Source organism: Bacillus rossius, chromosome 1 (genome assembly GCF_032445375.1).
Source record: "Bacillus rossius redtenbacheri isolate Brsri chromosome 1, Brsri_v3, whole genome shotgun sequence".
In the NCBI taxonomy this organism is placed as follows: Eukaryota; Metazoa; Arthropoda; class Insecta; order Phasmatodea; family Bacillidae; genus Bacillus; species Bacillus rossius.
This window is the reverse complement of record NC_086330.1, coordinates 339,265,879-339,292,295: the sequence shown is the minus strand read 5'-3', so window position 1 is coordinate 339,292,295 and position 26,417 is coordinate 339,265,879. Positions and strand designations below refer to the sequence as shown.

Below are 26,417 nucleotides of genomic sequence, written 5' to 3'. Positions count from 1 at the left end.
ATAATTTTGGATAAATATTTGGAGTGTGTAGTTATTTAATAAAACATTCATGAACTTATATTTTACTTGTTTCTTTTTATAATTATAAACTCCATTATTCACTGCTGGTATTTAAAACATTGTTTCAGGCCATGGATAAAAGTACTCTGCGTGGAAAATATTGCAAATGGTCCAAGGAGGATTTGGACAAGGCTTTGGCCATCATCAGAAGCAAGAAGATCAGTATATTGGGAGCAAGTAAGCGATAGGCTATAACATACCGCGCCGAACATTAGGAGGTTATGTCAAATCTCAAGTTTGGAACAAAAAGAAAAATGGACGCCCTACAGTCCTGACAGGTGAGCAAGAAGTACAGTTGGTTGCTAGAATAACGCGATTAGCAGATGTAGGCTTTCCCTTGACTGTTAAAGTCTTAAGGAAATGTGTTTACACCTTTTGCGAAAAAAATAGGATAAAGCAGCAATTCAGTGTTATGAAAGGGTATGCTGGCAGGAAATGGCTTAAAGGTTTTCTCCAGAGACATCCTGAAATCGCTAGAAGGAAGGCACAACATCTTAATGAGGCTCGGGCACAAAAATTAAATAAGTTTATAGTGAATGATTACTTCCGAACACTGAAGGATGTAATGACAAAGCTTGATATTGCACACATGCCTGAACGAATTTACAATGTAGATGAGAAAGGTTGTCGTCTCAGTTTACATCGACAGCCTTTCGTACTTGCCAAGACAGGCTCTCGGAGAGTACATTTCCGTGGTAAAGAACGTGGTGAAAATGTAACTATTGTGTCATGTGGCAATGCACTGGGCAATGTTATACCGCCTATGATCCTTTTCAAGGGACAACGCTTGAAGCCAGAGTGGGCTGACAACTTGCCAGCTGGAAGTGTAGTAGAGATGACAGCGAAGGGTTCAATGACATCTGAAACATTTGTGAAGTGGCTGCATCACTTCAGCCGTTACAAGTCTGCAGGACCATGCCTTCTAATCATGGATGGAGCCAAGTGTTACTTAGATTATTCCATAGTCGAGGCAGCTGACAATGTGGGTGTTTCACTGTTATGTTTACCCAGTAACACCACCCACGAGCTCCAGCCGATGGACAAATCAGTTTTTGGCCCATTTGAAGCTTACTGGGATGAGGAACTTATGAAATTCTGGACAACATATGAGGATCGAGTATTCAACAAGCAGCGCTTTGCTTATGTGTTTTCACCCGTATGGGAGAAGTCTACAATTCCAAAAAATATTAAAGCTGGATTTGAAGCTTGTGGAATTTTCCCATTTAATCCAAACAGAATTCCGGAACAAGCTTTCGCGCCAAGTGAAACCACCACAGTACCAAGAGTAACCTTGCCACCTTTTCCTGAGCCAGCTCAACATCAAGAAGCCATACGGAACCACCACGAGGATGAACCACACAATGACTCTGAAGAAACAGATAATAGCAGTGCATGGGACAGTGATAACTCGCATGGAGACAATGGTACTCGGAACCAGCAATCGAATGTCTTATTCTCAGAAATCCTTAGTACACCTGCCAGAAATGCCCAACCAGCCAAAAGAAACCATCCAGCAATTAACAGTCGAGCAGTAGAAGTGCAAAAATCGTTGTTTGTGAACTCAAACAATCAATCCATTCCCTGCAGCTCCAAAAATGTCCATCTCTCCGCATCACCATCAGCACACAACCAGAAGAATCCTCCCAAGAAGTCCAAAGCTGTTGGTTCCAAAGAAAATCCAACAAAACTTTACACTTCACCTCGAAGATCTTCTGTAACTAAGAAATCACTGCATCAAGAGAGTTGGTACTGCTTTTTGTGCAAAGAAGATAGAGTGATAGACATGAGGGGTTGCAGTTTGTGTAAACGGTTTGTGCATGAAGAGTGTGTTGGACTTACCAAACATGACAAACAAGTATTTGTGTGTCCTACATGTGAAGTATAGTGGGATGTTTAAGTAACCGCATGTAGAATGTTTACATAGGTACTGGAAGTAGTTGTTCAGTTTGTATGTTTTATATTTGATTATCATGTGGCGAACTTATGGTACATATGTACCCTAAGTTCGTCATTTGTAGACACACAATTTTTTATGTGTATACAAGTGCGCATACAGTATTCTTTGGCTTCACATCCATTTTATGGTGCCTTGATATATTTCTTTTACAATAAAATACCTACATAGTTTGACAAAAAAATATTTCCACATTTTAAAATTAAAAGTTTCTTAAGGTGGCGAACTTAGGGTAACCTACCTTATCTCTTTCTTCTTCATCGCTCTTTCTTGCAGTCAAGCTTTTTTTATAAAGTGTGTTTTTATAATGCTTTTCCAAAAAAGGAGTACAAAAATTTTCAGATAAATAAATTATTTCTCAAAAGTAGAACATCCAAGACAGTTTACATTGCACACTAACATCCTTAGTATTTTTTATATATAAATTTCTTTATATGTAAATTTTGCCGCGAGTTCGTGAGTGAAAAGTGATAAAGTATTACCGAACTCAAAGTATTATATGTTTTTTGTATCTCTTTTTCTTGTGACCACGATCCTTTCCGGTATAAAGGAGTCCTATTTAACCTTTATAATTAATTGTCGTTCAGTAGTGATTTGATGGTCGACATGTAAGGTGACTGTTCTGATAGGTGCTGTGATTCTGCTGGAATTTACTGTGGAATCGTGAATGCGAGGATACGGACTCCTTGTCAAGTAAGTTATGGCATGCCCTCAGTTCCTGGAAATTTGGCAGATAGTCCTCCTGGGCGAGAATGTGTTTGTGGGGGGAAGAGGGAAGGCATTACGGACAATACAGTCACGCCTAGAACATTGTAGCCGCCCATATAGCAGACTCATAGAGTAAATAAAGTACTAGTGCAGAGAGGACACTCAATGCTATTGCAGTTCAACGTTTTTTTTTATTCAGAAAATCCCTAGTTGCTATACAAAAACGCAAACTTGACAAACATTAAAACGAAGTTGCAATTGCTTAAAACCGAGATAAAGTACCTTCTGGAGTAAGACTTACGTTTCAAATTATAAGTACATTTTAAGTTAAATACAACATTGATCCTAGAAAGTACAATTTGCAGTTAATATGCTTAAAACACTAATTTGAATAGTAGGGAAATTTGCAGCTTCAACCGAATGTTGGCGAGCTTGTAACTTGTTTCGTGCATGCATTAATATTTATAAATAATGATTTTATTTTTTTTTTCCTTATAAAAAAGTCAAATCATTTAACTAAATATCTGTAAACGTAACATATACCTAATGATTTAGGAGAGCAATATTTTTAAAATAATAAGTAAATTTCTAACCTTCGGGACAGTGTTTGTCTTAACCTCATTTCAGTTAAAAATGTTTTTGTTTACGTAACATAAAATTTGTCAAAATGCATAACATGTAACATATTTTCGGATTATAATAAATTGCTGCCCTTTTCTTACTTGTCTCAGCGTTCACACAAGTAATCGTAGTACAACATATACATAGATCCCTTAACCAACATAAACAATAATGTTCATTCAGATAGGCAAAACATATCTGTTGGTGTTCCTCAGGGTTCTGTACTAGGAGCTTTGCTTTTTCTTATATACGTTAACGATTTGCCTAAAAATGTTAAGAGTGGGAAAATTGTATTATATGCTGACGATACTAATATATCTATACATGGTGATAACCCTTTAAGTTTAATTGCAAATATCAAAATTTTAACTAGGGACATCATACATAGATTGGTTTAAGGCTAATGAATTAATTCTTAATAACACAAAAACAACGTGGCTGCATTTTAAACTTAATAACTTATACAATTTGCAAGACCCAACTGTATCGATAAATGGTGATAATATATCTCAATCAAATTCAACCAAAATACTAGGTACTATATATATTGACAAGAACCTTAATTGGAAATCTCATATTGCTCATTTAACTAAAAAAAAAAAAAAAAAAGAGCTCAATATTATTTGCTATAAGAACATTTCCAAAACTGACTAATCTAAATGCTTTAAAAATTATTTACTTTGGTTATGTTGAACCTCACGATATGGAATAATATTTTGGGGTAATTCCACGGACTCATCTAAAAATTTTCGAATACAGAAAAGATTTGTACGTATAATAATGCATGTTAATTATCGTACCTCATGGAGACAACTTTTCAAAAGCTTGGGTGTCTTAACATTATCATCGTTATACATTTATAAATTACTTATATTTGCTCATTCAAAGTTGAATGAACTGCAGAATTTCAATTTACATAATTATTCGACTAGAACAAAATATAATTTTCATATACTACAACATCGAACAAAATGTTTTGCAAATAGTTCGAGATACTCTGCTATATGTCTTTAAAACAAACTTCCACCACATTTTAAATCAGAAAACCAACTTTGTGCATTTAAAAAAAACTGAAAGATTTGCTTTTGGAATTCGGTTTTTATTCTATTAATGATTTTATGGAAGCAAAACTATGCTAAAAATGTATTCTTATTATTATTATATGATGTTCATTATTTGTTTTTTTACTATTATTTTATGTGTATATGATTGTACTTAAAAGTGTATTCATAATGTTTAATATTCTTGACGAGTCCTATACTACATGTACAATATGATTGTATATTTTTGTAGTCGACTTGGACAATAAAACTACTATACTACTATACTTACTAATTTCTGTTCTAGTAGAATCATGATGATTGAGGTTAAGGTTAGGATTTTCGTAGGTACCTACTGAATTTCATTACAAATCGCAAACAAAACTAATGCATAAAAAAAAGTGCAGAAGTATTTAATCATTAACACAGGCAATGTGTATTTCTGGCAAATTTAACAGCTTAAGATGTAGGGGAAACCGGGGCTGGTTGTCACACTTTTACAATTCAAATTTTTATTTCATTTTGGTAAGTAATAATGACGTGATCTTATAGGAAAACCAAAATATGAACTTTTTCACATCTTATGACCACGATCCTTTCCGGTATAAAGGAGTCCTATTTAACCTTTATAATTAATTGTCGTTCAGTAGTGATTTGATGGCCGACATGTAAGATGACTGTTCTGATCGGTGCTGTGTTGGCGTGACTTCATCAGCGACTTGGTTGCTAGGATGTGGCCGATCGGTGATGAAACTGGGTGCAAGAAAAAGAGATACAAAAAACATATAATACTTTGAGTTCGGTAATACTTTATCACTTTTCACTCACGAACTCGCGGCAAAATTTACATATAAAGAAATTTATATATAAAAAATACTAACGATGTTAGTGTGCAATGTAAACTGTCTTGGATGTGCTACTTTTGAGAAATAATTTATTTATCTGAAAATTTCTGTACTCCTTTTTTGGAAAAGCATTAGAAAAAAAACACTTCATAAAAAAAGCTTGACTACAAGAAAGAGCGATGAAAGAAAGCCTCCAAATGCTCCAACAGCCTCCAAAGAAAGCATTACAATACCATTTGATTTTGCAAAATTTAAAGCTTCAATGCTAAGATGAGAGTTATGATTATCTAAGAGAAGCAAAACTGGCTTCTCAGGAGTGCTTTTGGTATGGTTATGAAAGTGCTTCAAAAATTGCAAAAAGTGCGCTTCTTGCATCCAACCTGAAGGATTGGCAGCACCCCGTGAGCCGGGAGGACCATTAGTAACAAAGTGTTCTCTGTAGTTAAACCGAGGAAAGATAGAGAAAGGCGGAATATGGTTACCGATTGCTGACACCGCGCATGCGACTGTCACAAGACTACCCCTCTCAGCAGAAACAATACTACCAATCTGTCGAGCTACAACTTTGTCGGGTACTTGCACTGTTGTAACTCCGGTCTCGTCCATATTCCATATTTCATGAGCTTGGAAATTATGGCGTTCCATGACTCCACCCAAATTAGAGAAAAATGATTCCACATTTGTTTTATCGAAACCAGAGGCTCTAGCAAGACTAGTTGCTTCAGGTGTTCTAAGTGACATTGTTGGATGGCACTGTAAAAAAAAACTGGAAAACCAATCAGCGCCCGCCATTTTAATTTTAGCCCAAGATTGTGGCATTTTTATGCCATTTGCTAAAGCTACCTGGTATGCAAGTTTCCTTACTTCCTTGGGAGATAGGCCAAAGTAAATGTGAGATGCTTGTAGTATATAACATACAAGCTCCTTTTCCTGAAATTCATTGAATACCTGACGATTTCTTTGGTATCTGACAGGAATCGATGGGAAAATTTGCTGGTTGTCATTTAATTCTCTTGGGGGAATTTTTTTGCAATATCTAGCAAGCGTACGGTAGTTGATGTCAAATTCTCTTGCGACTTGTCTGATGGACTTGTGTTCTCGAAAAACAGATCTCGCTGCTGCCAACATTACATTGGCTGTAACTTCTCCACGTTTAGTTTTTATTTTTAAGTTCCGAACCATTTTTCGTGTGTCGGAATCTGTAAAGGAAAAAACGAAACTTCATTGGGGTTGGTTGTCAGATGTGACAACCAGCCCCCTCTTACTTGAGACAACCTGCCCCGTTCCGCCATTTTATGTTCATATTGGTCTATGATTTGAACTAAAGACCTTAACGTGTACATAATTATCGCAAACGGTAACAAACAGCACCCAGTTTACTACAATACATCTTCTATCAGTAAAATACTACAGACAAAATCACAGGAAAAAAAACCCTTGGTTGATAAATTTTACTCACCGACCGACTTTGTAAAATATCACTTCTAACTGCCAGAAAACTCGTATCACCTTCGCTCCAACAACAATAACATACTACGACGGATGAGGGCGAACGACAGTAGCGCGTCATACTGCCTGTGCGCTCTAGCGGCGGAGAAATGAACTTTGTGACAACCAACCCGTGTGACAACCAGCCCCGGTCTCCCCTACAATTTTTCCACAAAAACTGAAATGAAGCTGTTACCAATGGCATCTAATTCTTTATGGATTAGGTGAAAGTACAAATATTTCTCCTATCTTCACTTCTTGAAGACAGGTGTGTAGCAATTGTTAAGGGGAAAAAACCTTAATTTCAACATCAAAATTTAAAAGACACTTCATTTCATCGCAACCCTCACCTCCGTATCACGTATCCAAGTTTATCCCTTGATCCTGTTGGCATGATCATGTATTATTTATCTGGTAGCACATGGTGCTTGCTGTTTTAATTCCGTACTTGGAAAGATCTGGACATAACAATGATATTACAATACAAACCATGTTACAAAGTAAAACAAAGTTTTTTCAGGATTTTTTATCTAATAATATAATCATAATTCATTGTTACATCCGAATTTTTTTATATTCAGGATTTTTCGATATACTAAATAAAACAGCAAGCATCATTACCACAGGATCAATGTATTCAGGATCATGCCAGTAGTGTTAAGGGATAGACTTGGATACGCAATACAAAATTTTTACCCACACCTCCCTCTCGACCTAAAAATAAAATACATACAAAACATTTAGAATAAATAAAGTACATAAGCAGCAAGTTTGAGCAGAATTTGAGACTCATTGACATTTAGAACAGTACCTAAGTATTAATGTCTAGTGTGCTTGTCCTCAATGTGCGACTACACACTACCTAAAAAGAGGAAATTCTGTAGGGCAGGAAAACACTATTTTAATCATACAAATATTTTATTTTGTTTCGTTTTAATAATTTACACATACCTAGTTTCGTCAAGCGGAAACTTAAAGTAGAGTAAATTATTATTATCTCTTCTCTTGTAGCAGTAGTTAACACAACACGTAGCCGAATCAGGTATGTTTCATAACAGCGATTTATAAAGTAGTTCATGAAATCATTGATAATATTTAACGAGATTACTATTTCAACAAGATTGAAACAAAATTTCCTTAGAATTTTTTTATTAAATCTAATATTGCTTAATTCAACGCCGACGCCATTAATTATGGTGTTGTTAGATAAACAAGTGGTTCAACATGCCAACGAAAACTTGTTTATTTTCTTTTAAGTAAATCTATTATTTTCATTTCAACAATGCCAATTCATGCCATAAATTAGATAAAATGTTAAAGCAAATATAATATTTATTTATTCAAGGTAGTATTTTGATTATAATTTTCGTGCTCAGATGTTGGATAAAACTGTATAGCAACTAGAACAATGAATTGCCATGCCCAATGAAGTGTTCCCCCCCCCCCCCCCCCCACCCCCTGTGCAGACTTGCTGGCAGGTAATATGGCCTTAATGGGATTCCGACTATCACTAATTCTGTGTTATATGAATTTTCACTTAATTATTATTGATACAATAAAGAACCTTGTGATTCGATAAACTATATTCTTACTATAGATATAAAATATAATATAGTCTTGTAGGAGTGAAAGGTCTCTTAGGCAGTATTACACCATCACTCTGCATAACTATTTGTATAATATGCAAATTCACATACCTAACTTTAAGAACATAAATTAGGTGGTACCTACTTGTAGCATGTTCGATATATCTGAGGAGAGAGCCACATGAGGTAAGAGTGAAAGAAAAATTAAATGAAGAGGTTACCAATCATGAGCTGCTTCCAACAAAACCCATGATAACATTTACCAACATCTCAACTTAATATTTTATGCATTTTATTCATTTCTTAATCATATAAGAATGGATATTACATCGAGGAAAAGGTTCTCTTGATATAGTATTTACATGGATTAAAATTTAATTTTCTTTTTATTTCATGAGTTGCATACACCACTTCACACATAGAGCATGTCTTCCTAATTACCTAATGCAATGCGTTGTACGTTATGCACGGATTTGTGGACATGGCGCTTGCTTACTAAGGCCAGTCGCACACTTTGAGCTCGTCGTTGAAGACCAGCCCCAGCGGGCATCTGAAGAGGTGCGGCACCCCCCAGCTGCACTTGTAGAAGCTGGTGTTGTCCGCCTCGTTGGCGAGTATCACGACCCGGCCGCCCTGCTCCTGGTCCGCGGGGCAGGAGACCTGGGGCGCGGGCTTGGCTGTCGTCGTGGTCGGCACCTCGGCGACCGTCTCCGGCCAGTCGCACACCCTCAGAGAGCTGCTGAAGACCAGGCCTGGCGCGCACCGCTGGCGGTACGCCACCCCCCAGCTGCAGATGAAGAAGCTGGAGGCGTCGTCGGGGTCGGCGACGATGACTGCCTCGCCGTGCTGCGGGTCCTCGGCGGGGCAGAGGCTGATGGGCACGGTGGGCTTCACCGTCGTGATGGGGGGCTCTGTGGGAGGCTCAGTGGGAGGCTCGGTAGAAGGCTCAGTGGGAGGCTCGGTGGGAGGCTCGGTTAGAGGCTCGGTAGGAGGCTCAGTGGGAGGCTCGGTGGGAGGCTTGGTGGGAGGCTCGGTGGGAGGCTCGGTGGGAGGCTCGGTAGAAGGCTCTGTGGGAGGCTCGGTAGAAGGCTCAGTGGGAGGCTCGGTGGGAGGCTCGGTTAGAGGCTCGGTAGGAGGCTCAGTGGGAGGCTCGGTGGGAGGCTTGGTGGGAGGCTCGGTGGGAGGCTCGGTGGGAGGCTCTGTGGGAGGCTCGGTAGAAGGCTCAGTGGGAGGCTCGGTAGAAGGCTCGGTGGGAGGCTTGGTGGGAGGCTCGGTGGGAGGCTCGGTGGGAGGCTCGGTAGAAGGCTCTGTGGGAGGCTCGGTAGAAAGCTCGGTTGGAAGCTCGGTGGAAGGGTCGGTGGGAGGTTCGGTGGGAGGCTCTGTGGTTAGCTCGGTAGGAGGCTCAGTGGGAGGCTCGGTGGGAGGCTCAGTAGGAGGCTCGGTGGGAGGCTCAGTGAGAGGCTCTGTGGGAGGCTCAGTAGGAGGCTCGGTGGAAGGCTCGGTAGGAGGCTCGGTGGGAGGCTCGGTGGGAGGCTCGGTAGGAGGCTCGGTGGGAGGCTCGGTGGGCGGCTCGGTGGGCGGCTCGGTGGGAGGCTCGGTGGGAGGCTCCGTGGGAGGCTCTGTGGTTAGCTCGGTGGGTGGCTCTGTGGGCGGCTCGGTGGGAGGCTTGGTGGGAGGCTCGGTGGGAGGCTCGGTGGGAGGCTCGGTGGGAAGCTCAGTGGGAGGCTTGGTGGGAGTCTCGGTGGGAGGCTCGGTGGGAGGCTCGGTTGGAGGCTCGGTGGAAGGGTCGGTGGGAGGTTCGGTGGGAGGCTCGGTGGGAGGCTCGGTAGGAGGCTCGGTGGGAGGCTCGGTGGGAGGCTCGGTGGGAGGTTCGGTGGGAGGCTCTGTGGTTAGCTCGGTAGGAGGCTCAGTGGGAGGCTCGGTGGGAGGCTCGGTAGAAGGCTCGGTGGGAGGCTCGGTAGAAGGCTCGGTGGGAGGCTCGGTGGGAGGCTCGGTGGGAGGCTTGGTGGGAGGCTCGGTGGGAGGCTCGGTGGGCGGTTCGGTGGGAGGCTCGATGGGAGGCTCGGTAGGAGGCTGGGTGGGAGGCTCGGTTGGAGGCTCGGTGGAAGGGTCGGTGGGAGGTTCGGTGGGAGGCTCTGTGGTTAGCTCGGTAGGAGGCTCAGTGGGAGGCTCGGTGGGAGGCTCGGTAGAAGGCTCGGTGGGAGGCTCGGTAGAAGGCTCGGTGGGAGGCTCGGTGGGAGGCTCGGTGGGAGGCTTGGTGGGAGGCTCGGTGGGAGGCTTGGTGGGAGGCTCAGTGGGAGGCTCGGTGGGAGGCTCGGTAGAAGGCTCGGTAGGAGGCTCGGTAGAAAGCTCGGTTGGAGGCTCGGTGGAAGGGTCGGTGGGAGGTTCGGTGGGAGGCTCTGTGGTTAGCTCGGTAGGAGGCTCAGTGGGAGGCTCGGTGGGAGGCTCGGTGGGAGGCTCGGTGGTTAGCTCGGTAGGAGGCTCAGTGGGAGGCTCGGTGGGAGGCTGGGTAGGAGGCTCGGTGGGAGGCTCAGTGGGAGGCTCGGTAGAAGGCTCGGTGGGAGGCTCGGTGGGAGGCTCGGTGGGAGGCTTGGTGGGAGGCTCGGTGGGTGGCTCTGTGGGAGGCTCGGTGGGAGGCTCGGTAGGAGGCTCGGTAGGAGGCTCGGTGGGAGGCTCTGTGGGAGGCTCAGTAGGAGGCTTGGTGGGAGGCTCGGTGGGTGGCTCGGTGGGAGGCTCGGTGGGAGGCTCGGTGGTTAGCTCGGTAGGAGGCTCAGTGGGAGGCTCGGTGGGAGGCTGGGTAGGAGGCTCGGTGGGAGGCTCAGTGGGAGGCTCGGTAGAAGGCTCGGTGGGAGGCTCGGTGGGAGGCTCGGTGGGAGGCTTGGTGGGAGGCTCGGTGGGTGGCTCTGTGGGAGGCTCGGTGGGAGGCTCGGTAGGAGGCTCGGTAGGAGGCTCGGTGGGAGGCTCTGTGGGAGGCTCAGTAGGAGGCTTGGTGGGTGGCTCGGTAGGAGGCTCGGTGGGAGGCTCGGTGGGAGGCTCGGTGGGAGGCTTGGTGGGAGGCTCAGTGGGAGGCTCGGTAGAAGGCTCGGTGGGAGGCTCGGTGGGAGGCTTGGTGGGAGGCTTGGTGGGAGGCTCGGTGGGCGGCTCGGTGGGAGGCTCGGTGGGAGGCTCTGTGGGAGGCTCAGTAGGAGGCTCGGTGAAAGGCTCGGTAGGAGGCTCGGTGGGAGGCTCGGTGGGAGGCTTGGTGGGAGGCTCGGTGGAAGGCTCGGTGGGAGGCTCGGTGGGAGCTTCGGTTTGAGGCTCGGTAGGAGGCTCGGTGGGCGGCTCGGTGGGCGGCTCGGTGGGAGGCTCGGTGGGCTGCTCGGTGGGAGGCTCGGTGGGTGGCTCGGTGGGAGGCTCGGTGGGAGGCTCGGTAGGAGGTTCGGTGGGAGGCTCGGTGGGAGGCTCAGTAGGAGGCTCGGTGGGAGGCTCGGTAAGAGGCTCGGTGGGAGGCTTGGTGGGAGGCTCGGTGGGAGGCTTGGTGGGAGGCTCGGTGGGTGGCTCCGTGGGAGGCTCTGTGATTAGTTCGGTGGGAGGCTCAGTAGGATGCTCGGTGGGAGGTTCGGTGGGAGGTTCGGTGGGCGGCTCGGTGGGAGGCTCGGTGGGCGGCTCGGTGGAAGGCTCGGTGGGAGGCTCGGTGGGAGGCTTGGTGGGCGGCTCGGTGGGAGGCTTGGTGGGCGGCTCGGTGGGTGGCTCGGTGGGAGGCTCAGTAGGAGGCTCGGAGGGAGGCTCTGTGGTTAGCTCGGTGGGTGGCTTAGTAGGAGGCTCGGTGGGAGGCTCGGTGGGAGTATCGGTGGGAGGCTCGGTGGGAGGCTCGGTGGGAGGCTCGGTGGGAGGCTCGGTGGGCGGCTCTGTGGAAGGCTCGGTGGGTGGCTCCGTGGGAGGCTCTGTGATTAGTTCGGTGGGAGACTCAGTAGGAAGCTCGGTGGAAGCCTCGGTGGGTGGCTCCGTGGGAGTCTCGGTGGGAGATTCGGTGGAAGCTTCAGTAGCCGCCTTTGACGCCTCACTGCAGTGTACGTTTTGCGGAAAGTCGCAGACCTGGGGGAAGTGTATTCATATATTTACTCATATGCGATGTTTATCTGAAGTTTGAGATATAACGTCAATTACGATACAATTATTAAACATTTATTTGACAATTTTCCAAATGGGTTGTGTGACAAACATATGTAAATTCTTTATTCCATATATTCCTTTAGACAATCTTAGAACATTCTGTTGAGTAGCTTTTTCTAATTTCAAACCTAGGAGAAAAGGTGCATCCTTGTAGCATACATCCTGTGGCTTGTTACATCGTATTTCCTGTAACATTACAAAACTTTGCCTACACATGTTACAAACTAGCGGTGGGCCAAGGAGTTTATCTTGAGTAACATGTTCCACTATTACAATTCCTGAATGATATTGTTGCACTGTACAAATGATCACTGGACACCTCTTGACGACTCCTGTACCGTTACTGGTCATTCCCTGAACACTCGTGTACCATTACTGGACTCCCCCTGACGACTCCTGTACCATTACTGGTCATTCCCTGAAGACTTGTGTACCATTACTGGACTCCACCTGAAAACTTGTGTACTATTACTGGACACCACCTGAAGACTCCTGTACCATTACTGGACACCCCATGAAAACTCCTGAGCCATTACCGGATACCCCCTGAAGACTCGTGCACCATTACTGGAAACTCCCTGAAGACTCCTGTACCATTACTGTACACCCCATGTAAACTCCTGTATCATTACTAGATACCCCCTGCAGATTAGGGTACCATTACTGGACACTCCCTGGACTCCTACTGACCAGGAGTTCCCAAACTGAGTGCCGCGGCGCTCAGTAGCGCTGCTAAGCGTCGCAAAGGGCGTCACTGCTATTCTTGTATCACACAGTCACTCACTTGATCGACTGGCCTGTGTGAATAACTTAACTAGCAAAGCCAGAGAACGTAAGCTTGTACCACAGTTGAGGTATACAGTTAGATCCGGAAACAAGGCCAAACAAAAATTTCAGTTTTGACATTACAGTTTGAGGGTTTGCGCTATAAGATATGTTTTAACGATTTTTTGGGGCAAGTCTCATATTGTTTCGTATAGGAAGCGCCGCCGGAAAAATTCTGTATATTAATCACCCGCCTGGTCAGGGATGTACCTGTGTTAGTGAGACGGGATGATAATATGACTCTCGCTGGTTTTCCCAGCGTGTATCACCTCTAAAGCTCTGATCTGGCGCTCGGTATTCTTGTCGTGCATCGGACAACTAAAATATTTGAGGGGGTAACTATAACATTATATGGCGGAGAAATGAATACAAAGGAGTACTGCAAGTCCCTTGAGTGCTTTCAAGATCCTGCAGCGGGCATTTCATGTTTAAAATACACTCTGAAAACAAGGGTTAAAGCAATTTCAGCACTCTTAGAAAGATAGTTTATAAACAAAATACGGCAACACAAATGCTCATCCTACCTCGGGGTAATGTTAAATGCTTATCGAAAACAGACAACTCTCTAATGTCTTGAGAAGGTTTAAAATAACATTGTTTCTTCTTATATTCTTCTCACCGCATGTTAGGCGGGGTCCTTAAACGTGCCACGGGTTGAGAACTTTGGGAATCCCTGCCTTATGTATAACATTGCTGGACTCCCTTCAGGACACTGCCTGAACTCTCTTTGGACACCCCCTGAGCATCACTGCACTCTTCCTGGACACCCCTCAGTACTAAACAACCCATGCATGCTCGACTTAACAGTGCTGTGTTTTCCGGAGCCTGTGACATTTGCCCATTGCCTGATGTACTAGGGAGAAGAAGTTTTAATCTTTAATTGCCTGAAAGCAATTTAACCAATAAGTTGCTTTTGATTTGCTATTGGTTTTAATTATGATCCAATTGAAGACTTCGCAGAAATATAAGTACAAACTTGGTTTTATTGGGCTTTGAATGATTCCGTGAAATTCCCATGAATCTAATTATGATTCATAATTTAACGTTATTAGGTGTGGAATTACCCCGAAAAAATCCACTCGTTAACGGCAACGCCCACACCTCCCAGTTCTTATTGACATTTAGTGGAAAACTGACATGGTTTAGTGTACTAACTCGTCCGTTTATACAGAATGTTTCCGAACCGCACAGACTAAGGCCAGAAGGTGATTCGTTTTCGATATGATAGTACGAAAAACTATTTACAAAATATCTCCCAAACTCTTTTTGCGTGATATTTAATAGCACTATGCCACCCCTATTTCATCAATGATTGATATGGTCGACCATATTTTCATATGTATAAAATCTCCGCCATGAAAAAAAAATTCGATTCGTTTATTTGTTTCTTAGATCAAAGTGTTTTTAGATTATCAATGAAAAGGTCGAAAATTGAACTTTTTTTTACGATGCATGACTCACTCATTTTAAGAAAAAGGTTTTAAATATATTTTACTCTTATGTTCTCACAGCCGGAAAGGTGAAAACCAAGAAGGCCAAGACGAAATTAAACGCAATGTTTACTCCAAATATAGTAGTAACATTCCAAATGTAAGCTGTTTCTGCTAAACTTAAAATGACTTTAGACGGAGTGAATGTGGTGGTGTTGTAGGTTGCGGTTTCAAGTTATTACCTAACAATTAAGCATCGGTTGAATAAAATTTATCTCTGGAGTTGTTAAAAGCGGTCAGGTAAAAAAAATTGTAATTTTTTAAAAAAAATATTAGGGTTCTGCCTTTTATTTGCAGACCGACAAAGAGTATGTAGAATTTCACTTCCCTGTGTAATGTTGTCTACGTCTAAACGAGGAACAATCGTAAAACTTTCGTGTGATATTCATAAATAACTGTTTTATTTCTTGTTTATGTTGACTCTTCCAGGTACCAACAGAATAATTATTTTTCAGTGTAGGGATCATATCATGTCAGAATGAATTATACGTCACAACTTAATACGCACAGCCGTGAATTTGTAATCACACATAGATATGGCTCATATCAGACTGTGGTTTCAATGTAAAAACAAATCTTGCCAACGTTTGCTTTAAAGAAGTTTGTCCCAAATTTATATTTAAAAATCAAATACCGACGTTTACGACGTGTGTGACGTTAGTTTCTTAATTTAACCTCAATCTCCAGCGCTTGTCTTAAAGGTAATTGTTCTAAAAATTATAGACACTTTTTTAAACCGAGAACAGTCTGCTCAGATGTTTGTCCCAAAGTAGTTTGCCCAATCAAAGCGAGCGGTTGGTTGACTAATCACTGCTATGACGCCAAGTGAGTTTGTTCCCAACATTGTTTCCTAAACTTAGTATAGGTAACGAAATTATTATAACAAGTAACCAGTAAATATAATTAACTGTAATTATTTTTCCAATTCCAAAGGTCTGTGTATAAACGTGTGCCTAAAACATAATCTAAATACGATTATAAATAATATGAGCAATCATTGGTAGTTGTTTGTTCTTTCTCTAATTCATTACAAATTATTTTAATGAAAACTACGATTTTTCACATTTATTTCTCGAAAAATCGATCCATCTAACTCCTATCAACAGAGAAAAAAACTCATTTTCTTGCCAAAATTTTTCATTCATTAATAAAGAATTTTATAAAACTCTACGATCTGAAGATAAAGTTGTTATGTCAGCCCCAACAGTAAAAAATTCTTTATCATTCCCGATCATAGCATGTTAAAACTAACAAGTATATCTCACTGTAGGATATGGTAGGAAAAAACAATATCATGCTGATTCTTGGTATTTACAGTTTTCCAAACTCTGAACACTATATTTAATTTATCTTCTTTTTTTTCGGGGAGAGAGGAGAACTTTGCGTCTCTTAAACAAGGTAAATTTGAGACTCGGTTATTTCAGGAGCCATCCTAGCATTTGCTTGGCGTGATGGGCGAGTAGCTAGTGATATCGCCAGCGGATTTCCTTGGTTCTTCCGAGTGGTCTGATCACTAGCTTACCCCCTCCCAAGGGGCCGTCCAGGTTCGAGCACAGGTGGGGACGAACCCGGAATCTCGGCGTGAGAGAAAACCCGGCAAACTTTGCGACAAACCCTATAGGTTTTCATGGGATACCCCTGTTTACCCCCCTCCCCCCCCCCCCTTGGACGAGTTTCGCTGCTGTCAAACCTCGCCTCTTCATACTTATTCATCCGTCTCTGATGACTAAGTGCCAACGAGAATTTTTAACCTGATAAATTTTTAGCGCAGGTGGACAACCCGAATAGAAATTCCAGAGAACTGGGATTCGACTCCACCTCCCCGTCATCACTCCAATTAAATGCTCGGATGGCTCCTGAAATAATTGAATCGTTGAGAGTTAACTTCTGTTATTACCTTGTTTAAAGGACGTTTAGATTCCCCCCCAACCCCCCCAAAAATAAAGTTTATAGTGTTCAGCGTTTGGCAAAACTGCAAATATCAAGTATCAGCCTGTCATTGTTATTTCTAACCTATCCTACCAGTGAAATATACCTGTCAGTTTTAACATTCTATGATCGAGAATGATAAATAATATTTTACTATTGGGGCTGACATAAAAACTTTATCTTCAGATCATTAAGTTATCCAAATATATATATAATTATATATATATATTTAAACAAATTTTTTGAAAAAAAAAATGAGTTTTTCTGTTTAAAGGCGATAGATAGGTATATTTTCAAGCAATAAATTTTAAACATTGTAGTTAGTAACAAAAGCATTTGTAATGATTTAGAGGAAGAATGGGCTCGTAACAAGAATAGCTCATGTTATATATATAAATATTTAGATGATTTCGGCACACTGTTACACACATAATTACACACTGAACTTTGTAATTTGAAATTAACAGTTCTTAATATAATAACTGTTTGTTATACTATGTAATAAATAGCTAAAGCTATGTTCACTCACGCAATTAAGTGAATACAGTAATAAATTAGCGTTAATGACAAACTAATACCTGCTATTTAGCAACACATATAGTAATTGTATGGGGAAAAGAAGCGAGGTTCCATTGTCCTGTTCCACAGTAAATGCAATTTGCGATGTTTCTTTCATAAACATGTTCCCGTTAAAAATGTTAGTCTACAGCCCAACTCTGCAGCGTATGGTTTACCTTGAGGTTGTCGTTGAACAGCAGTCCTTGGGGGCAGCTCATCTCGACCGGCTGGCCGTGGACGCACATGTAGAACTTGGAGCAGTCGGACGGGTTCTTCAGGATGGTCAGCAGGGAGTCCTCGGACTCTTCCAGTGGACAGGCTTGCTTCCCGTCCCCGCTCTGGGCCCGCACCAGGGCACAGGCGGCGAGGAACACTGCTGTGATGCCTGCAGCACAGTGGGAGGTACCTGTCGGGCAGTCTCTAACATTGCTGGGCACGTCAGAAGACGACATGTGCCACGTAGTTGAAGCCACTCATCAGGACTTGTCATGAGGTGCCATGCTTTGAAGCAGTTGAAGTCACTCGTCAGGAATTGTCATGAGACGCCATTCCGTGTTGTAGTTGAAGTCACTCGTCAGGAATGGTCATGAGATGCCATGCTGTGATGTAATTGACGTCACTCATCAGGAATTGTCATGAAATGCTTTGCAGTGATGTAGTTAAAGTTACTAGTCAGAGATTGTCATGAGATGCCATGCTGCGATGCAGTTGAAGTTAATTGTCAGGAATTATCAGGAGATGGCATGCTGTCGAAGACCGCGAGAGGTAACGAGCTGTTTAGCATTTTACATGCATATGTGAGGGTCCATGTTCGGTACCGGAACGAGCCAGCCATCCGGAATTCTCGAAATAAGTCCAGGCAAATGCTGGGATGGTTTCTTACTACAAACAATTCTCCGATTCCTTCGACTATATCTCGGCAATGTGTAAGGTGTGTGCAACCGTTTCTAATAACCTCATTGGATATATTTATTACCCAATAAGGTTAAAAGTATATATTCTTCAGACTTGATATTTCTGGTAACAATCCGACATATTCCTTGCTGCATTGGTGATGAAAAGTGAGGTTTATACTTGTAGGATGCTGACCTATCTAGCAAATGTTTTTAAGAAATTTTAATGTGTGATTATTTGCCTTAAAATCATATGCCAGCTGTGAATAAGCAAACCCCCATTTTTCGTGTAATCAAATCCCCTACGTGCCCCAAGTGCGATGCAGGTTACACCTTTGGTCATTCCCCATATTTCCGGAAATGTGATACTTTGCTGGTGGGTTTCCTTGAAGCAAGCCTGCTTGAGGTCCCCAAACTCCACAAATGTCCTTGTTAGGATCTCTAAAGGGTAAAAGGAACATTCTTGATGCATTATTTATTCATAACTAGCTGACCCGGCAGACTTCGTACTGCCTAATTAAATTTGCAGTAAAGTCCTGTCAAAATTATTTGTAATGTGACATTTTTTTGGTTCCTACATATTTTATAGTCGGGGCAAAAAATTCTCCTGAACAGAACCGTCACCCTGGTGATAGGGTGTTGTGAATAAGAAATATAATTAAATAAAACATATAAATAAAAAGATAAATAAAAAAAGTAATCTATTTATTGTTAATCATATGAAACATAATAATTTTTATTTTTATTGTAGTGCATGATTAGATCGGTAATTAGCTTGGTTTGTAGCATTTCGGGTTCTTCTACCTAAATTGATTCGTCTAATAGGAGGCATATCTATATTATAGATTATTTTGTCACATGCAAAAATTAGCGATCATACGTAAATAAACACTGCACAAAACACTATATAGGTAAGAATTTGTTTCGTGTATAAGTTGACAAAAGCAAACTCATTAGGGTAGGTAACCTAAAATAATATAATATCGCGAAGCCGACGAAATTGAACTATTCGATTTCGTTTTTTTTTTTTTTTTTTTTTTATCTGTGCTCCAACGCACACTGTTTTGATAGATATGATTGAACTTTGTACAGAGGTAATAAAGTGCAAATTGACTCTTTGACGTTAGGAACATACCTACATTGTTTAAACAACAATGACTGCTCGTTTTAGTTAGAAAACGTTTGTATGGGAAAAAGAAAAGGGCTGGTTTTAGGTTTTTTCCGGCAATTATTCGAATTTTTCTCGCCGTAAAAACCATATTTGAACTTCAAAAAACATTTTTAAAAAAATTGGCCAAATTGGTCCAGGCGTTGTTGAGTTATGCGCTTACCAACACATTTTTCGATTAATTTTTATATTATAGATTGCTATTATCATTACCTAAATTGTCATATTTTCGAAACTACTGGCATTAAAATTTCTTCCTTCAACAGTCGTAAACCACCGCTACTTTACACCTTAAATAAGAATAATTATGTATATAAAATACAGATGGATAACTAATTACAACAAATATGAGTAATATTTACATCCAACCAATAACAAAATACTCCTAAAAAAAACGTTCTCTCCAAAGCCAATCCTTAATGTTAACTTATAATTTAATTGATTATGTATATGTGTAAACACTTATTTTCACGTTTATTTATATTTATTTTACCAGTTTATTTAGAACATTTACGACCAAAAATTTTTTTCTTGAATATCGTGTTAAATCTTATTTATTGTCAGTAATTTTCAGTTTATATAGATGTTTTTGTGTTTATATGTGTTTTTTGTGTGCTAATTCATGTCATCCTGTGTTTTTCAATATTTTATTTATGGGTGCTTGTCTGTAATTGTTGTTATCTGTGCAGATTTGTGGTACTCTCATTCTGGTGCGATGGTCATATGCGGCTGTCCCGCCTGATATGGTACATTCATTTGCAGCGATAACCTGTATTTGTCTTTATGTGTCGTGCCCACCTCTAAGGACGAATGTCTGTCGGTGGGCATGTTACAATACAAAATAAATAAATTTATTCTTTCAGGAAACACATCTTTGCGGATGATGTCTCATCCTGGGGTTAGTTGGGTTCCCTTCCTCCATTCGACATTAAATTTGTAGCATGAAGACATACTTGTACCAATATGGTGATTGCTGGGTTAAATCTAATCGATTATAGATTTTTTTGTTCCACTCATATACTATCGAAGGTCACGTGGATCTGAGGGGGGATTTTTTTTCTGAGATAATACGTCCCCTTTCAAACATATTCCCCACGTATTTCCATAAGACTTTATTAATGCCTAGGACTTTCTTCGAAATTAACTCCATGGAATTTCTTTGAATGATTCTTGCCACGGGTGAGATTGATTTTTAAATAATTTTATGGTCATACGGATTGCTAGTTAATATTTGACATCAGCTGGTTTTTTGTTTGTTCTCCGTGTGTTTAAGTATTTATTTTTGTGGTCCATTCTTCAGGTTTATCTATAACAGTCAGTGAAACTAGCAATAATGTATGTCTAAAAAATTGTTTAAAATAAATGCTGAGTAGGACTGTGAAAATACATTATTTTGACAGCCTCTTTCACAATTGGCAGCGTAACAGAATCTTTGTTTGGACAAATCATCTGATTTACCTATGGCTTTAAAATATTCATATCTTCCAAGTGGCCACAGTTTAACTTTAAAGTTATGAATCTCAAAATAGTTGGCTTCATGTCTTTGTGGACCTTATAAATTAATAAGGTACTAATTGGTCTTAACAGCAGCCACTCTATGGCTAGTTGAGAACACTTTTAAAAAAGGCAGTGTTAAGCATCACTTGTCTTTCCTCAAAAAAAGTGTTTGAAGAGTGGATGTGTTTTTATAACGACAAAAACAATTCTCTTATCTGAGGAAGCACGCATACAGAAACGCGAGATACAGAGAACTCCCAAAATAATAGGCGGTCTTACTTGTCATGAAACGTCACTACTCTTCTGTATGTGTGGCATCATCTTCGGGGCTTGTCCTTGAACTGAAGCGTATCTCTCACAGCGTTTATTCCGTGGCTGCCAAGAAACTGTGATAAATATGTTAGACTTTATTTCAAAGATGTATTTGGAGTCGGTAAATATGTTTGTTTTTTTGTGTGTAAACATCTTAGCTCTCAGTATAAGGCATTTGGTAAGAGTAATTTCGTGAAAATGGAACGGAAGTAGGTGAACGGAAATGTGTAATCAAGATGGCGGACCCACATGTAGCAACATAAACTAATATGTAGTCACTTTGGTAAACATTACGGTACATACTAAATGTATTGTTTTGCCAAATTAAACATTATGATAAATGAAACGACCACGGATAGTATTTGGTAAACTAAAATAGTCATAGTAAACTGTCATTCAGGTTTAAAATACCTAAGAAAACTGGCAATGCAGTTATTATACTACATATTCTCCTTGCAATATGTCAACGGACCGTACAGTCGGCTTCCGTAGCGTAGTCGGCAACGCACCGGGAAACGGTGCGGGAGCTCTGGGTTCGAATCCCGGGTAAGACATGGTTGTAATATGTGTTATCCATAACGTATCCTTAGCGCTTACCTATGCACCTACAACTACTCTTACATTTTCACAACGACGCGGGGTTACATTAAATAACATTAAGGGGGGGGGGGGGGTTGATGGTTGGCACTTTGGTGACTTTCAAACTTGCCGGTGTGCCATTCATCTTTATAAAAAAAATTTAAAAAAAATATAGCACAATGGTAGAGCTCGCGGTTGTTAACATCACAGAACGTGGTTCGAATCTTGCTACTGGATGTATTTTACTTATTTAATAATATAATAAAAATTTTGATCTTTACTTCTCGGCACGCCCAAGTATTTATCTTCGTGTAACTTGAGTGCCCTAAAAGATCCGAAGTTTATCGAAGTTTTCTGACATCTCGGGAAATATGTCAAAAACGTCTTTCATAAACTTTAGTGACGGATAAATTATAATATAATTATCAGGCTACTTTTAAAACACTTAAAAATAGTGTGGACAGTTAGTTAGGGTATTATAACTACAATAAATTTACTGTGAAATTTTATGAACATTGGGTTAAGCTAGGTTAGCTACTTTACAAATACTATAAAACAATGTGTAAAAATTATTATGTTAAGTTAGCTACATTTTTAATTGGCAATTCAAATTCACACTAGTTTTAATGTAATTTACCTAACCCACCGTCCACAATATTTTTTAAAAAAAATTTGCTAGCCTAACCTACCATTCCCACGATATCATAAATCTGTAATATTAACACATTACCTAACCACTCGTTGAAATAATAAACTATTAATATTTAAGTGTTTTTTTTTTCAGAAAAGTGGCATTCCTTCAGAATTACAAATATTTTAATCAATCAACATAAAACGTTCCAACAAATATACTACATAGCCTACGCTATAAAAGTTATTTAAAGTTTAACTCCTCAAAGTTTTATTCTTAGGTAAACAGAGGGAGAGAGAAAACGCGACAGGTACTGATTTTAAGGTCTCTGTCATTGCTGTAGCAAGCTGTTTGCAAGCACAGCATAAAAGATCCCAAGTTACACGACGTTAATTATTCTGGCGCGCCTAAAAGTGCTTGTGCTTCGTAGGATTCCAGCAGCAGAGACAACAAGCGCTCTCAATACAAGCCGACAGTCAACTAGGCTGTTTACAGAGTGCTAGATGGTCCGCAAGTCGTAAGTATATGCTCTCCACGTATAGCCTTAGGCCCGCTTTATATACTATGCAATAAACGTAAGAACGTTAGATACATATAGAGTTTTCCAACTCCATGTTTATACGGCACACAAAAAGACAAAACGCAACGCAGGAATCAGCCAACTTTCATCTTCTTTCGTTTTGGCTTGCGTTTCCGTCCCCCATATTTGACGTGTAGTGTTCCGAAAACCTTTGAAGACGCAGACGTTAAGTTTATAGAAGGCCACGGTGATCTTATTATCATATCCATCACGATTTCACCCGTTAATCTTTCGCATAGTGAAAAAAAATAACACTATTTAAACATTAATTTTTTTTTAACGTATACCTATTTCAAGTGTACTGTTGGTGAAGGTCTGCTATTTTTGGTACTTCAGCAAAGTCCGTGGTTTTCTTGTGTTAGCTGCGTGTTGCGTATCTACGCTGTTCTGTTTGTTGTGTGGTTTATAAACCCGGTCTTAAACACCTGAAACCTTCATACACGTGTCTCAGTTTGAGTGATTCTAGCGTGGTTTAAGAAGGTACCGCATGACTTAACATAATGGGTTTATGTTAAGTTATTTCCCGATGGGGGAGATATGATGTGGTCCTGATAGTAAGAGAGAATTATTGATAACTGATGTTTATTTATTTATTCTTCAAGGTTATGGCATTCATGGTTAAAAGCCAATCTGTTGGTGATGCATCGCCCAGCCAAAGAAGACGTGTTGTTCCACTTCACGAGTCATACGTTAAAATAAAATAATTACAAATAATAAACTTTTAAATATGAAAGCATATATAAATTACACTTCATACCCTCCAGTTTTTTTGTTCTATTTATGGCTTTTTTAACGAACTGCCAAATAAGTGTAGTCGATTCTGAAAATGTGCAAAAAGCTTTATATGTGAGAAACTTCCCTATACAAACTAAATAAAAATGTGTGTTCTTTATAAATTCAAATAACCAGTGTGTATAAAAGTTTGATTCCCAACACAGAAATACATTGAACCATCTGCACAAAGAATAATATTCATTAAAACGTTTTTTGTGATAATGCCTGTATTTTAACTTATTTTGCATTACATTTTAGTTCTTGAAAATCATAAGAGTTAAAAGAACTTTTTATAGGGTAATTTATAATGCTAAGACTATATTTTTGATGGTTGTGTTTGTTAAAATGACTAATTAATTAAGAAATATTATGGTTTGACGTCACATGGTTATGCACAAATGATTGGTTATTTGAGAGAAATGTTACGGGTTTCATCAATTATAGGGGATTATAACAAGTCAAGTAGTTTAACGATGAGGTCGCATTTAACATCTCTATAGGTCTGTGACAAGATAAAAACGTGACGAAGTTGATAAAATTTAAATTCATTAAATCAATATAATAACTAAGCTAAATAAAACATAGGTTTGTATTGAAGTAGTGCGGATTTGTATTGGTGTGCGTGTTACATCTCGGAAATCCATTTTAACTATAATACAGAAAAGTATTTGCTACGTTATTAAAAATAACTAGTACCGTAGATTATGGGTTAAGATCAAATTAGTAAGAATACATTCTTATGCACTCATCCATCTGAAAGTGAACCATTTTCGGTTCTATCACACAGTTGTGGAAAAAAAATTGGACCAAAAATATATCTCACATTTCTTGCAAAAATAATGTTTGAACCTTCTTTTACCGCTGTTGAAAAATCTGTAGACGACTTGCAATGTTTTCTGAGTCCTTTATGTATTACTTATTCGATGTTAGATAGTAATTATTATATTTTATATTATACATAATAATTAAAGCTAAATTATTTTAGTTATTGTAAAACAATTTCTAAATTAATTAAATGCGTTTAAAGTTTAGGTAATGACCAGTACTATGTTATGAAAGATATAAGATAGTAACTGATAATTTTTCTTCTCTAATAGCTGCACCCGTAAGTGATTTTTTACTTATTAGATAAAACACATAGCAGAGACATACGACAAATATTTTTTTTTGCCCTTTATAATGTATTTTATTCTTGGTTTCGTTTGTATAAACTATCCGGAAATTCTTTTTGAAAAATCAGGAAAACACTTAAAAACAAAAGTTCTATTAAAACTTTGTTCAATTTAATTGGTTTGTTTAAAAATAAAATGTTTTTTTTTAAGATTGATTAGTCGTTAAAAACAAATCGTGATTAACTTATATTTCATCTTAAATATATGTATCTCAAAAACAACTAATATCAACAATTATTATAGACTTAGTTACCTCTCATTGTGACCAGGATATTCTCGATAATGAACTGCGAAAACTAGTCAGTTGCATTGTATCAACTCTCAAAGTAAGTAAAATACCTTACGTTACACGTATTTATACTATATGTCAGATGGATTATCAAGAAAATGCCCCTTGGATTATCAACTCACTGTGTGATTGATTAAACAACATCCACGATAGAAAGAATTTTTTTTAGTCACTTATATGTAAATGATACGCCTAAAATATTCTCAATTATATTTTTGATGGGTATTATCTAGAAAATGTTGCAATTTATGTGTCATGCAGGTGTATAATCACTGTAGGCAGAGCGCCCGTGCCCCCCCCCCCCCCCCCCCCCAAACTAGCTTTCCGGGAAAGAAAAAAATATAGTGTAGTCATGTGTTTACCTTTAAAGAAAATTATTTAAATTCGGTATTATGTAGGAGTGGTTCAACACGAATATATTATTGTATATCGTTTTTTACACGTCTACTTCATTTTTTATGTTAGTTCAAGCATTAGTTTCTGCTGCTGCGATATAAGGTGTTGTGTACAGGGAGAAAATGCGGGCAAGCGCAACGCCCGTGGCGAGTCATTCCCCTTCGTAAAGGTTCTCAAGGTTCTCACACGCCGGAGCTGTGGTGGGCGCGGTAGCGGTGGCGGTGACGAGGCGGTGGCGGTAGCGATCAACGTGGCATACACTGCGGCGGGCGCGGTAGCGGTGGCGGTAGCGATATTTGCACACGAGTCTCTGTATTGCGCATAAATGGACCGGCCGGACCTAGTAGAGGAAACATTACTTCTTGCAGCTGTAATCGAAGATGAGCAGCAACCGTACTATCTATTCCTAGCGTTTTGCCGATTTCATTCCAAACCACATCTTTTCTTCTGATATTCTTGTACTCAGGATCTGACATATCATATAACACAATGTTTGCCTTCACTGCTTCGATAAGTTTTTCTGTTGCACTTGCCATTGTGTGATATCACACCAATACACCAATGTTGCACTTAAAACACTAGGCGGCCTGCGGGCTAACGCAACCTGCTGCGTTCTGTTCGCCACCGCGGGGTGAACGCAGCACAGGCCGCGTCCGCGCTCGTGTGTTCGCGGCTGGTATGAACATGTCCGTTACATTACATACGTCGCGTTTTACCGCCACCGCTCCGGTGTGTGAGAACCTTAATCCTACCCAAGCTCACGCGATAACACAACACAACAGATTTAGACCATTCAGAGTTAGACGACGCGACAGTTGACATGTGCTTGCAGACGGCGAAATGTTTTGCTACTTTTTCGTCATAATAATG

At 40.5% G+C, this 26,417-nt stretch overlaps 2 protein-coding genes across 10 annotated transcripts in view; one reads left to right on the top strand and one right to left on the bottom strand.

Annotated features, from left to right (window-relative positions):
* The window catches only part of LOC134528119 (nucleoside diphosphate kinase homolog 5-like), a 233,627-nt gene that overhangs the window by 124,878 nt on the left and 82,332 nt on the right, over window positions 1-26,417 (top strand). For 3 of the 8 annotated variants that reach the window (XM_063361399.1, XM_063361398.1, XM_063361402.1), the window contains exon 2: window positions 22,767-22,853. The exons of the other annotated variants lie outside the window; for them this stretch is intronic. In XM_063361399.1, coding sequence (XP_063217469.1) covers window positions 22,840-22,853 — 14 coding nt within the window. In that variant the 5' untranslated portion in view covers window positions 22,767-22,839. The remainder of the gene's footprint in view (window positions 1-22,766; window positions 22,854-26,417) is intronic. 8 annotated transcript variants of the gene reach the window in all.
* On the bottom strand, window positions 4,843-25,181 carry LOC134528117 (uncharacterized). 2 transcript variants are annotated; one of them, XR_010074349.1, is made up of 4 exons: window positions 25,116-25,181; window positions 17,433-17,641; window positions 8,744-12,376; window positions 4,843-5,136 (listed from the first exon to the last, which is right to left on the bottom strand). XR_010074349.1 is itself a non-coding variant. In XM_063361395.1 (3 exons), the coding sequence occupies exons 1-3, from the start codon at window positions 25,120-25,122 to the stop codon at window positions 8,798-8,800; spliced, it is 3,795 nt and encodes a 1,264-aa protein (XP_063217465.1). In that variant the 5' UTR covers window positions 25,123-25,181; the 3' UTR covers window positions 8,670-8,797. The 2 variants fall into 2 exon arrangements, 1 of the variants encoding a protein (XP_063217465.1); XM_063361395.1 differs by lacking the exon at window positions 4,843-5,136 and having other exon boundaries at window positions 8,670-12,376.

Coding starts and splice junctions, on each gene's coding strand:
- LOC134528117 (XM_063361395.1), bottom strand. Junction 12,377..17,432: donor TGTTCAACGACAACCTCAAG/GTAAACCATACG, acceptor CACTTCCCCCAG/GTCTGCGACTTTCCGCAAAA.